A 14,217-nucleotide genomic window follows, 5' to 3' on the forward strand; every position below is an offset into this window, starting at 1 on the left:
GCGCGCAATCTATTCAAATCTGCGCAGACGCCGTCTTATCTTAAATAAAGTAACAAAAATAAAATGATGTAACCCGGAGGAAATAATTCATTAAATTAACTGTGATAACTAAATGACATGTTATGGCTATCATTCGAGCTAATAAACAATAACAATACTTTGCGATTAAAACAACAAAGCTCAAGCCATCGAAAGTACTTATTTTAACATACTTCCAACACAAACAGTGTTGGTTATCTCGTACTTTCACCAGCAGCTACGGTACAACTTCCATAACCTGGATTATTGCGGGCACACATGACACGTCTTGTGTGCTCTGTCCGCTCTGTCGTAAGTGTACACTATAGATGATTTTGAGTCTGTGTTGTTTTGTATTTGTCTGTGTAAAAAAAACAAGGTCAACGTTCTTTTTTCTTTATGCTTTAGAAGAAAAAAAATTCTCCAAAGACGCGTGCGCGTATGAACATGACAGTTGTGTTGTTAGTGAGTGATCACCATCATCATCATCATCAGCAGTAGCAAGACCTATAAGAATTTTACCCACTTTCTAAATTAATAAAATTATAAAATTAGTTTTCCAAAATGGAGTTAATCGACAAACAAAACAATTATGTTTTTGTTTTTAAAAGTTTATTTGCTGGTGGTATGTTTGTTGTTTTAAATGTTATTATTATTTTACGCGGGAGTTATAAATTATAAATTTAAATTCCCATTGTTTTATTTTAATTTGTATTCAAGAGTAATTATTTAATGATTTGTTTTTTAATTGCAGGTGTCGCTGGAATGTGTTCGAAAACTGCTGTCGCTCCTTTAGACAGAATTAAAATACTTTTACAAGCTCACAGTAATCATTATAAACATTTTGGTATTTTCATATTATATGTACACATATATTTTTTTCATCAACTTATATGAGATTATTGATATGAGTTTATTTTTGCAGGGGTTTTTTCCGGTCTGAAAGAAATAATTCAGAAAGAAAAATTCCTGGCACTCTACAAAGGAAATTTTGCTCAAATGATTAGAATATTTCCTTATGCAGCCACACAGTATACGTCATTTGAAATATATAAAAAGGTTTCATGCTTATTTTTATTGTTATTTAAATTATTTACGCAAATAGTTATTTTATTACAACAGATATTTGACCCCAAGTCATTTTTTATTTTGGAGTAAATTTTTTCTGCCACTTGAACTAAAATTACATTACAACTATTGAGTTTACGTACAAAGGTGCAAATATCTTTTTTTCTCAGAATTAAATTCTCTACAAAAGTGTTTCAGTATATTTTTATCGTATCTCTAAGATTTGAATCATAGTTTTAGATAAAAGATAAAATTTTCATAGAATTGTTTATTTGCTGATGCAATAAACTCGAATAGCGGCTAAACTATTGAAGATACGATAAAAATACATGAGACCAAATTTGTAGAGAATTAAATTTCCTACAAAAAAGGTATCTGCAACTTTTTTCATAAATCCAGTATTTTAAGAGTTATTTGATTAAATGATTGCAGTATTTAGGAACGGTGTTTGGTAAAAATTCTCATATAGACAAATTTATCGCTGGATCATGTGCTGGAGTGACGTCAGTAACTCTGACATATCCTCTGGATACTATCAGAGCTAGACTTGCATTTCAAGTGACCGGTGAGCATATTTACACCGGTATTGTCCATACCGCGATGTCTATTTTCAAAGATGTGAGTTTTACAAGTCAGTTAAAAAATATAATTATATTTATTTATCATAATATAATTATTTTAGGAAGGAGGATTAACGGCATTATATCGTGGATTTTGGCCAACTATACTGGGCATGATACCATATGCTGGTTTTTCATTCTACTCATTTGAATATCTCAAATTTTTCTGTATGAAGTACCTGCCTCACTATTTATGCAACGACTGTCCAAGAAATACCGGTAAATAATAATAATAATAGATAAAAAAAAAATGAAAATTAATTATCAGTACAGGTTTGTTTTATTATGAATTCAATCAGCGTCAGATAATACAAGACATCAAATGAAATGCAATAGAAATGTTGAATATTAATAGAGATAATTTTAATGAAAAAAATATTAATAATAGTTGTAGTAATAAATAATTAATAAAATAGACAATAGAGACGTAGAAAAATTAATGCTCAGTAAAATAATCGACCCATTAATTTTTTTTTGTTACCAGGTGGCCTTGTTTTAACATTACCGGCAAAATTACTCTGTGGGGGAATTGCTGGTGCTGTTGCACAAAGCTTCTCTTATCCACTCGATGTCACCAGGAGACGTATGCAATTAGCCATGATGGATCCAGCTACGCACAAATACGGGTACATTATTTTTTTATTCGATTTTTGGAAGATAAAAAAAAAATACAACATCTTTATTTTAAAATTTATAGATCGGGAATGGTGTCGACGATTAAATTAATTTACTTTGAAAACGGAGTAACAAAAGGACTTTACAGGGGGATGAGTATAAATTATCTTCGTGCTATACCAATGGTGTCTGTTAGCTTCACGACTTATGAACTGATGAAACAACTGCTGGATTTAGACACCGGAATGAAAATTTAGTAGCTTAATTTATTTATTCTGATTATTATTTAACGGATTGAAGTTTACTTCAGGAAATTAATTTTATTCCTCAAAAAGACATAGTCTATTTATATTTAGTATCGATTGTAATTGTAAGTGTTGCATTAGCTAAAATAATAATTGCACTTTTATACCTCAAGTAAATGTTAAAAATAATAGTAATATATTTTATATGCTGACTTTTATATAAATAAATTTACCTTTTGTATTAATAATTGAAAAATTGTTTTAATTTAATAAATTATTTAGATAATTACAAGTATTAAATTCCAATAATGACCTTTTTATTTTTTTTTTGACTAAATTAAATTTAATGTGCAAGCGAAAAAAAAGTTAACGCGTCAGCGTTAAAAAAACGCATAGTAAGCATAACTAGATAAGTAAAAACATAAATTACGTCTTATCCAAGTAATTGCCCGCTATAGAAATATTAAAATTTGACAACTTAATTTGTGATAAAAAACTTACAAAAAGTTAAATATATAAATTTAAAATGCATTTATTTTTATAATTATAATTTATAATAATTAATAAATGTCTTGTATAAGAAAAAAATTTAATTATGTTTCATATGTGTAGATTGTTTAATTGTTTTATTTCATTTTTTTTTAATATAAAATGAAAAAAAAAATGCACCGCTGATAGCGGCAAGATTTTTTTTTTTTTAAATATATATACTTTAGTTGTATATTATTTTACAATTAAAACCTAATAATGCGCATCTACACATTTTACGTTCATCTCAGTACTCATACCTAATTTTTTATTTAAAAGCCGCTCTACGCTATCATGATTTTATAATAATTCAAATAAAAATTAGTAATTAAAAAAATAAAAAAAAAAGTGAATTTAATGAATGTTTATTTTACAACGCCAATAATTGTAAGCACACGCGATTGTTAAACACAATTATACTTATTAAATATAATTATATTTAAAGTATAATCACTAGGGCCAGGATGTTTGCGTTAATTTAAAAATAATTAATAATTAGTGGTGTGAAATTTTCTTTATTTCGGGAAAAATATTGGTCTTATGAAAAAACTTTTCAAACAAAAGTTGTAGGAAATCTAATTTCCAAAAAAAAATGTCTCTTATGATTTTTTCTTAGGACTAATAAGAAAGCCGTAATTTCAAAATTAAGATTTTCATAGTTAAAAAAATTTTGAATCATTCATTATGAATCCTAATTTTTGAATTACAGTGAAAGTATTGATCGTATAAGAAAATCATAAGAGACATTTTTTTAATAAAATTAAATTTCCTACAACTTTTGTTCGAAAACTTTTTTCATAAGACGAATATTTTTCCCGTAGTATCAAAAATTTGAACTATTCAATTTAAAAAATAAGGCAAAAATCTTGTCCCTAATAATCACGTATGAATTTTAATAAAAATAATTATTATTTGTTCATAATTTATTTAATAATTTGACACAACGCAGGGTTGGTTTGGCTTTCAGTACACACGTTTGCTTCGATTAAATTTTTTATCTTTTTTATTCACCATAAGCATAAATTTATCATTAATAACTTTTATTTATAATCTTAATCAGTAAAAAGATCATCAATTATTTATTATGAACAATTGGAAATTAATTATTGTTTATGTTTATTTAATTAAATTATAAATATGCTATTTAAAAAATGCACATTTGCTTTTATTTATTTTTTTTTATTAATTCTCATAGCTCGTTTACGGGGGACTTGATGCAAAAGTGTTTTTACTACGTCTTATTACCTATTACATTGTCTTACATTCATTATTATTATTGTTATTTTAATTATTGTATTAATTTATTATTTTTTTAGTTTCAAGACTTAAATTATTTATTTATTTCTCAATAATTAATCAGTGAAAAAATTTTTTTTACATAGAAAGTGTACAAGAAAATGATCCAATGATTTTTTTTAGACAAAATGAAATTTTAATAATGATAATGTATATGTATATTTATAGTTATTATTGTAATATATAATAATTATTAAATAATGGACAGAAAATAATAAATCAAGGCAGGAAAAAGTGCAATGATTGAATAAAAAAAGAAAATTCTAAACCGTCGTAAAAAATATCTGACTCTGTTTTTTTTTAAATTTTCAAAGTTGTTTCTTTAATATGAATTATAATAAAAATTACAGTAAAACTTATAAACAACTCTGTTACATTTGAATCGATAAAACGACAGCTCAAAAATAATTTATCGTGTCTGAAGATTTAAATAATAAATTACCAAAAAAAATAAGTGATAATTATAAATAATGTTAAGTCAATTAAATTTTATAAAATTATTTATTAATAACTTTGACTGGTACCTTTAATTATTTTAAATATATAATAAAGTAATTAATATAAATGAGTATTTTAATTATAAAAACAGTTAATTACCAAGTGCGTATTAAAACCATCGTAGTGGTAATTTAAATAATTTAAATCTTCAATAACACGATTGTTTATAAATTTTCAAATTTTTTAAATTACGAGTCAACTCACTATTGCATCAATCCGTATCCGTATTGTGTTTGTTTATTTAATTAGTTTACATACTGAAATACCTTCGCGATTATACAATTAATTAATGCGGATTGGATTGAATGAGCTGACACACGAGCACATGCGCTTATTATTATTTCTTATTATTTTCTTTCTTTTAACTAAAATTACAATTTTCATTTTAAATAAAATATTTAAAAATAAAAATTATATTTTAAATTCAAATAATAACGTATGCTCATAATAATAATAATAATAATTAAACGGAGACTCTTGGGCACTAATTAGAATCGAGATGTGTGTACGGTTCACTTGTTCAAATTTAGTAGTTTAATTTTTAAAAAATCAAAGCGACTGATAATTACGTAATTTAATAAAATAAAAAAAGAATTATCGTACCGGTAGAGTTGTTACAAGTGTACAATATTATTAATTATTAATTATTAATTATTATTATTATTACTTAATGTGTAAAATAGTTGTGTCTACATGTCTAGTATGTGTGTGGTGTGTACATGTTAATGGAGACGCAGGCGTTTATTTAATTAGTCACATTACTCGGCGACATGTTGATCAAGGGCCATGTAATAGTGATTATACAATACTTGGGATCTATGGAGTTTTATGTAAGAAAATAGCTCGGGATTGCTAACCCACGAGCTCAACACATCTCTTACACTTATTACCGATGTTTACACATTTTATTATTATTATTATTATTATTATTTATTAAAGATTATGTTTAGTGGCTTCACTATTAAACCAGCGTCGTTCCATGCCCCTACCTTATTTAAAATCTATCTGGATATTTAAACTCCTTAGAGGAAGTAATCCGGTGTCCGCCTAGTGACATGTGGTTCTCCACGTCGTGGTGCCGGATCAAACTGTAGGCTATTTAATAACAAAAAAAAAAATTATTAGACATAAATTATAATTCATCAATCAACTAGTAGACTTACAATGAATATTTCAATGCGTCATCCAATTCCATAATTGCAGCTTGATTACCACAACGATAACAATAATTTGGTGCAGAAAATATTGTTACAACATTACGATCATGACACCTAGAAAAATTTTTTAATCATTACAAATTTAATTCATTAGTAGACTCAGTATTTTCTTAAATACTCTGTTTTGACCCCCCTCCCCTTCTCTATAATAGAATAATTAAAAAAATATACCAATTGTAGCCTTCCATGACAAGCTGATGAGCTCGTGATACCAGAGTCAGGCCATTAGAGTGATTAAATGTTTCAGAGATGTCCTGGCCAAAGGTGTAACCGGCACCACGAGGCGAGATACCCCATCCTCCTCTGTCATCAGGGTCTGACCATAATAGATCGCACATTGGTCCCTGGTTTATATAAATAATTGAATTATTAATAAATGTCATTCATAGTGTACTTTGTTATGATTCATTCATTGATTATTAATAAAATCGCACGGCAATTTATTTATAAAAAAAGTTGGCCGGTGAATTGTAAGTAGTGGATAGTAAGCAGTGAGTAAACGATCAGGCATCTTACCTCGTGTGGTACTTCTTGGAGACGGTCCAAAGCACGAATGTGATCCAAGGTATCAATGGAAGGTGATAGACCACCGTGCAAACAAAATATTTGACCGTCTACCAGCGCAGTCAAGGGTAGGTAATCGAATAAATCGGTAAAAAATTTCCAAACGTTTGCGTTACCGTATTTACGTAGACACTCATCGTAAAAACCGTACACTTGTGTGATTTGTCTTGACTCGTGATTCCCTCTTAAAATAGTTATTCTCTCTCTGTATCTCACCTACATCAACAAATAAAATAACATTTTATAAACAATTCGTCATTTAATTTGCGCGGCATTCTAAAAATAAATAAATAAATCATTCGATTATTTTCGTGTTTATTTTATATGTAAAAAAATTAACTCCGGAAATCGATTGGTAAAAAATATGATTTATAACTTAATTAAATAAATAAAAAAATATTTATTACCTTAAGTGCCACTAGAAGAGTAACAGTTTCCACAGAATAGTAACCTCTGTCAACATAATCGCCCATAAACAGATAATTTGTATCCGGTGATTTTCCACCTATTCTAAACAATTCCATAAGATCATGAAATTGTCCATGAACGTCCCCACATACTGTCACCGGGCATTTAACTTCCTGGACATTTGACTCCTTTGCCAAAATTTCTTTAGCCTAAAAAACATTAAATTACCACATGAGTGCATTGGATCCATTAAATATCCATAAATAAAATCTATATACATGTACATCTCTATATCTATATATACATATTGATGTAAGTTATCTTTTATCGTATATTTTATAGAGGATGTGATACGTTTAGTGATGACACATCAATTATTGATTACATTTTTATCCTGTATACAATTACAGCTTTTAAAACTTTAACTCAAATAATTTATAACTTAATCTTTAATCAATATCAATAAAAAGAAAAAACCAACTAATTAATTATGACTAATTACAATGTCAATATAATACCTTGATCCAATTATTGCTATTTAAGTTAATTATTTAATCAATAATTGATGTAACTGTTTGAATTTAAATTTGAATTTTTTTACTTAATTATTCACCAACAAACTGGTTTTTTTTTTTCTGAACTAAAAATAAATAATTGTAGAAATAATTAACGGGAAAAAAGGAATATATGAGCGGCGACTAAATTTGAAAATGAATTTTATGAAATTATTATTATTATTTGTAAAATATTATTTGAATGCGTGGTCAGAATTAAAAATTATGACATGCCGCCCAATATTGGTGTCTGAGTTGCTCTCAGGACGTTCAATACCTGGTACTAGATAAACTGACAATCGACTCGGGTACAATGTACTCGTAAAATATAAGTATGCAAATGAGTATGAAAATAATGAAAAAAAATAAGAGATGAGTGGATACCTTGTCGCAGAGAGTTTTCACTTGGCTTTCTGTCAATTGTTTGCAGTCATTTAGCTGCTCTATCCACTGATCAAGCTCTTTTAGAGACGCTTTATCCTCCATTGTAGAAATCTAAATATATGAATTTACAAGGAAACCTAACACTTGGTACATATATGCCGACAAGACCAGATAATTAAGCTTTATTTACTATTGTATCATTAAGATTAAGATTATTGTTATAAAATTATCAATCCACTCAACACCAAACAATAATCACGATCCTCGATATTAACACAGTCACAAAATGGCTGACTCTTTATCTGATACTTTAGTTTAGTGCTGTCGGTCCATGACGTCACGACTAATTCGCGCATGCGCTCGGCCAGAGACGGAATTTACCAATTGGGTACGTTCTTAAATTTTCGGTACTTGGTAGTGGTAGTGGAAACTTGGCGGCAAATTTTAAAATTGATATTTCGAAATTTATCCATGACTTATTCAAGTGACAACTATTGTGTCTATTGGACTTGAAAATTATATTTACTTGAACTTAAATTTTGAAGTTTCGCGCCAAGTTGCCGTTACTACGCATCGTCGTATTCAACGTTAATTTTTGCTAAGAAGGGGGGGGGGGGGGTTGCAAGCAGGCTTCCAATTACATTTACCCCCAAATACTTAGCTAAACTGACTATGAGCGGTAGTGACATCTAGCCGAATTGACAAGAAGTAAATGGAAAGCGGCCCAAAAATTCAAATAGCTAACCAACGCAAAATGCGCATGAACAAAAATTTTAAACCACAAAGCAGGTGTCGGATTAAAAGTTTATTGCATATATTTATTATATATTAAAATTTTGTTTCATTTGTTCAATTTATTTTCCAAATTTTTAAATTTACCGCGCAAGTAATAATTATACTCAATAAATCAATGACTTTGGGTGCACTCGAAAATGCGTTAGCTCTAGCTGTCCCTATGTCGCGCAAATAATTTAGACGGTTTAAAAATCGGGTATGAGGTTTGAAAAATGAAATAAAAAATCAGTTATCAATTTTATAATTTATTCAATTACATAACGTTTTTAAAGAAATTACAATAACTATTTAAAGTGACTTTGGTCAAAAAGTTTGAATAATACATCAGTACACAATTATGATAAATAAATTTTCATCAAAGTGAGTATTATTTAAAAAAGTATATATAAATATTATTTATTCGATAATAATTAACTTAGTTAACATTTAACATTTTTTTATTCAAATTACTGACAGGAAGCTGCGGATAAACTTGAGGTAATTCCAATTACTTTCAGTACATTATTTTATTAATTAATTATTTATTTATTAAATACTATTTAAAATGGAAAGTATTTATTTTTTCAAAGATATAATATTTGGTTTAAATATTTTTAAATATTCAAGTAAAAAAAAGGACCCAAGTTCTGAGTAATTGCGAATAAGGTTTAGAGTTTTGGACGATTTGATTTTTTTTTAAGGCTATCAACAGTTTACCTGCAAAGTGTGGCATCTAATTGGACCAACCAGGGCAAGAGTAATTTTATTTTTCTTCTGTAATTCGGATCACTTGCAATCGGATTATGTTCCAGATAAACTGTCTGTAGCTTTTTATTCTCAGCCAGAGTGTCGATTGCGGTCCAATCTTCGATTTGATTATTATTTATCTAAAAAAAAAATTAAATCAATCAAACAAATGATGAATTTAAGAAAATAAAAAAAATAGTTACCCAGAACTCTTCCAATAACTCCAAATGTTTTATGTTTTCGATCTTCTTGATTTGATTATTGGCAATGTCGAGTGTAGTCAGCAACTTGCAGGACTCCAGTCCCTCGATGCAAGTCAGCCCGTTCTCCGACAAGTACAACTGGTCAAGTTGGCTCAGAGTTTCCAAGTTTTCGATCTTCGTAATGCGGTTGCTCTGCAAGCTCAGCAGCTGGAGGTTGACCAAGTGGCTCAAGTTTTCTATTTTCGATATTTTGTTTTTTCCCAAAAATAAATTTTTCAAGTTTGTCAGCTCGTCCAGGTTTTCAATGCTGCGTATTTTGTTGTCACCCAACTCCAGCATCGTCAGATTTTTCAAGTGCGAAATATTTTCAATTTTCGTTATTTTATTGGAAGATAGAAATAATTTATTTAAATTTGTCAGTCGGTCGAGATTCTCTATTTTTTTAATTCGATTGAATGAAACATCTAGAACTCTGTAAGAAAAAAAAACATATTCAATTTGTGGAAAATAATAATCAAACCTCAACTATTATTTATATTAATATCTGACGTATTGAAAAATGACTTGAATAATTTAATCGTTTTTAAATGGGGACAGTGTCAGAGATTGCCCTTAATCAGTATGACTTGTATGACATTGATAACTTACTGAAGATTCACCAGAGAATCGAGATTTTCAATTACTGTTATCTGGTTATCACGTAATTCCAACTCAACTAAAGTGACAAGTGTATCGAGATTTTCAATCTTGGAGATCAGGTTCCAATCAAAACATAATTTTTTTATTTTTGTCAGCGGCTCGAGATTCTCCAGCTTACTCAGTCTCGAATGATTGAAATCAAGCTCCTGTAATTCATCAACTAGATAACGCCCATAGTCTATACGTTCAGAAAATTGACAGGAAAATTTTGAATTACCTCTGACTCAGGATCCAGGATACAAATTCGCTCAGCTCCGATAGTAGAATCGCCGTTGTCACACTCTACTTGATCATCACTGTCGAAGTTAGCACTATTAAAAAAATCCGGGTCAGCAGAGTTACCATTGTCACATACTTCGGAACTGCTGTCGTCGCCCTCGGCTTCAACTTCTTCAGCTTTGTCTGCTAAATCAAAATTTCATTTACTCAGTTTGAATCTGATACAACTTTTCGCGTTATTATAACCTAAATGAGTAGTATAAAACAATAATAATACCTGCAGAGACGGGATCGTCAGCTTTATTCTCCATTATATAAGTTGTCACGTACAAAAATAAGAGCACCAATTAATTATGAGAGTGCTTATAAATTATATCTATTACAATAACTCTATTTTATTGGATTGTTGCTTTTTTTTTCATTGATCATAATCTTTTGTACATGCATATGCCAAAAAAAAAAAATAATCGTTTCTATGTGTGAGGTTATTACGACGTTACATGAAAATTCGACTTGCTGCGAGTAGCGGTAAGTTTGAATTTTTCCCGCGCAATAACGCAGTCGACGATTGACGGGGATAAGGAAATTGTATATTAAAGAATAATCGTGGGCAAACAGTAAGTCAGATTTTACATGTGTGAAAAACACATCGGGTAATCAATTAAAAGCACGGAATGTGCAATACACTGTAAAAAGAGCGGTGTTAAAAATTGACTCGTTTTAACTCCACCCGGTGTAAAAATGAAATTACACCGGTGTTAAAAATACCGGTGTTAAAGCGGGGTAACCGGAGTAAAAGCGGAGTAATACCGGTGTAAAAGCGGGGTAACAGGTGTAAAAGCGGAGTAATGCCGGTGTAAAAGCGGGGTAAATTGCGTCCGCTTGGAGTATTAACTTTAAAGATTATAAAACACAAAAAATGTCAGTTCTTTATGAAAAATAATAAAAAATATCATTTATTAATAAGTATAGTGATCGAGTAAGTAAAAATATTCACAAAGTAAAATATTTTAACACCGGTAAAGAATATCTACACCGGCGGCAGCGTTATTTTAACACCGGTCTGGAATATTTACACCGGTGGCGGCGTTATTTTAACACCGGTACAGAATATTTACACCGGTGGCGGCGTTATTTTCACACCGCTTTCGGGGGTAAAGTTAACACCGATAATTTTAACACCTACACCGCTTGGACTTACCCCGGTGATTTTTTACAGTGTATGAAATGGCCCGAATCAGCCTTTTTGCCCATTTTCGAAGCCAATAGCTCTCCTGCTAGGACTCCACGGCTCCATTTAATTGCTTTTATCAATTTTCTAGTGCAGGAGGTCGCCCTGAACGCACCTGTGCAGTTGTCATCCTGTAACTTGATATTTTGATATTTTTTTCTAAGAGTTTGGGGCCAGAATCGGCATTTTCGCCCATTTTAGCCCATTCTCGAGGCTGATAATTCTCCTGCTAGAACTCCACGGCTTCATTTAATTGCTTTTATCATTTTTCTAGTGCAGGAGGTCACCCTGAACGCACCTGTGCAGTTGTCATCCTGTAACTTGATATTTTGATATTTTTTTCTAAGAGTCTGGGACCAGAATCGGCATTTTCGAAGCCAATAGCTTTCTTTCAATTACCGAGCCCTTATTCTAAATTTTCTCTGGGATTTCCATAAAATTTCTTGGTATCAGAAAAGTCTTCTGTAAGACCCTAGGACATAAAAGTGAAGGAAATAAATTCATACTTTTTATGAAATCAAAAGCGTTCGGGTCCTTGTTCCATGTCGTTGATGCTCAACTCTGATAACAAACTAGGAAGTAGTGACAGTTTTAGGAAAAAACATTATTTTCAACTATTTCTCAAGTCCGGTTACTCGTTGGCAAAAGTTTAATCTGTAAAATCGTTACTGACACTAAAGCTTTCTGATAAAAAAGGGGAAATAATTCCTTCCTTCAGTGACACTGCTCGAGCAATCCTCCTCTCTATACGCACCACCGATTGTTGCCAACTAGAAATCACGAGATAACAGAAAGTTAAATCCAATCATCCGAGCCTACTCTTGAAACATCCAAGAGTTCCATAATTCATAAAATATTAGCCTCAAAGATCCTTCTACCGCAGCTTAAGTTTATCAAAAAAATAATAAATTCTCTTCAGTACAGAAGTCGCGTCTCCTTTCATTTCAACGCATGGTCGCACACCCGTATCGACCTGCAACACACCCACTAATCTGTAATCCGTTAGTATCTCTTGCCAGCTCTTTTGCCGCGGCCTCACTTCACTTCTCACATCTACAGATACTTATTCTATATATATATATATGAAGAAGTGTGACGGAGCGGTTGAGAGAATGAGAGACAGTAATGAGCACTTGGGCCCAATATTTCTGTGCTCTGAATTAGTCCAGACACTCACAAATAAATTTAATTATTAATTTACGTAATTAATTTTTTTTTTTAAATGCAGTGATGATCCAAATTAAAAGGTAAGACTTGAGATAATTGTTCCATGGACATCTCAATGGCCTTAACAGGTTGATGATGCTAATTATCTCGAAGAAGATTTATGTAATATATATTTATATTTTTCATAAATGTTTGATCGTAATAAATACGTTTAAATTTGCATGCTGAGCAGCTCCAATGATTCAAATGCCCACGCAGCATGTATCTTCCAGCCTCATATTTATTTATTTATTTATATATATCAACTGCAAACTACAAACTCGATTATTTTGAGTACGTGTAAGTGAATTTAATTGTACCTGAGAGCTTCCGCTTTGACTTAGTTATAACTAGTATTATATTTTATAGTTTTAAAATTCCCACGATTTTTCTTTGCGTGTTCGATCTGCAGAGTTTTATAATACTGACTGACTGGTCAGCTGTCTGCGATTATCAACGCTTCTACTACACAACTCTTGGATTTCATTTCGTCATCTTTATTAAATAAAAAAATATCCGACGTCTCATTTAATTACTTAATTATTATTATTACTATTAATTTTTTTTTTATATTCCTGATTTTTATAAATGTAAAATATTTACATTGAGAGCTAAATATTAAATGAAATAAATTTTGAAATGTCAAAGCAACCGAGTAAAAAATTGCCAAAGAACTCGTGACGGTGGTACCGGTATCGAATAAACGGAATAATCGGGACGTAGTTTCTGCTCTGTACCAGAGTAAGTAGATGTAATAAGAATAACAAAAACAACAAACTACATATATATGTATATAGAGATAGAGATATAGATATAGATGAATTTATATATTTGTATGTGTTGAAGCTTACATAAAACCAACCACGCCCTGATCTCCGCGTATCCATCTGATCCTCGTATTCCATGAGAAGTTCTGAGTAAAACGAGTATGATCTTCAACAGAATTTAAATCACACATGTGTGCAAGCCACCAATACTCTGACAAAGGTATTCGCTCTCAGACATACGTCTAAATCATCAAGTGTTTTCCGGAATATTTTCTAGAACTGATATATCAGTACCTACGCCTTGACGTCTTCAAGTCTACAATCTATCCAGCATTTGTGCTGCTACAAAATTCTCT

General features: G+C 30.4%; 3 protein-coding genes across 5 annotated transcripts; 1 reads left to right on the forward strand and 2 right to left on the reverse strand.

Annotated features, from left to right (window-relative positions):
* The first annotated feature begins 76 nt into the window (after window positions 1–76).
* LOC130669117 (solute carrier family 25 member 16-like) lies at window positions 77–3,032 on the forward strand. The gene is made up of 8 exons (XM_057471831.1): window positions 77–330; window positions 427–643; window positions 773–865; window positions 944–1,077; window positions 1,519–1,704; window positions 1,769–1,925; window positions 2,191–2,332; window positions 2,404–3,032. The coding sequence occupies exons 2-8, from the start codon at window positions 583–585 to the stop codon at window positions 2,576–2,578; spliced, it is 948 nt and encodes a 315-aa protein (XP_057327814.1). The 5' UTR covers window positions 77–330; window positions 427–582; the 3' UTR covers window positions 2,579–3,032.
* LOC130669118 (serine/threonine-protein phosphatase 2A catalytic subunit beta isoform) lies at window positions 1,968–8,339 on the reverse strand. 2 transcript variants are annotated; one of them, XM_057471834.1, is made up of 7 exons: window positions 8,016–8,339; window positions 7,077–7,286; window positions 6,622–6,885; window positions 6,277–6,449; window positions 6,052–6,159; window positions 5,878–5,983; window positions 1,968–2,316 (listed from the first exon to the last, which is right to left on the reverse strand). In XM_057471834.1, exons 1-6 carry the CDS (start codon window positions 8,115–8,117, stop codon window positions 5,911–5,913), a joined length of 930 nt encoding a protein of 309 aa, XP_057327817.1. In that variant the 5' UTR covers window positions 8,118–8,339; the 3' UTR covers window positions 1,968–2,316; window positions 5,878–5,910. The 2 variants fall into 2 exon arrangements, with proteins under 2 accessions (XP_057327817.1, XP_057327815.1); XM_057471832.1 differs by lacking the exon at window positions 1,968–2,316 and having other exon boundaries at window positions 4,208–5,983.
* A 746-nt stretch (window positions 8,340–9,085) lies between these two features.
* On the reverse strand, window positions 9,086–11,118 carry LOC130668351 (protein phosphatase 1 regulatory subunit 7-like). 2 transcript variants are annotated; one of them, XM_057470597.1, is made up of 5 exons: window positions 10,935–11,118; window positions 10,656–10,840; window positions 10,388–10,584; window positions 9,740–10,211; window positions 9,086–9,676 (listed from the first exon to the last, which is right to left on the reverse strand). In XM_057470597.1, exons 1-5 carry the CDS (start codon window positions 10,966–10,968, stop codon window positions 9,503–9,505), a joined length of 1,062 nt encoding a protein of 353 aa, XP_057326580.1. In that variant the 5' UTR covers window positions 10,969–11,118; the 3' UTR covers window positions 9,086–9,502. The 2 variants fall into 2 exon arrangements, with proteins under 2 accessions (XP_057326580.1, XP_057326579.1); XM_057470596.1 differs by having other exon boundaries at window positions 10,656–10,843.
* Window positions 11,119–14,217: the final 3,099 nt, after the last annotated feature.

This window comes from Microplitis mediator, chromosome 5 (genome assembly GCF_029852145.1).
Source record: "Microplitis mediator isolate UGA2020A chromosome 5, iyMicMedi2.1, whole genome shotgun sequence".
Taxonomy (NCBI): Eukaryota; Metazoa; Arthropoda; class Insecta; order Hymenoptera; family Braconidae; genus Microplitis; species Microplitis mediator.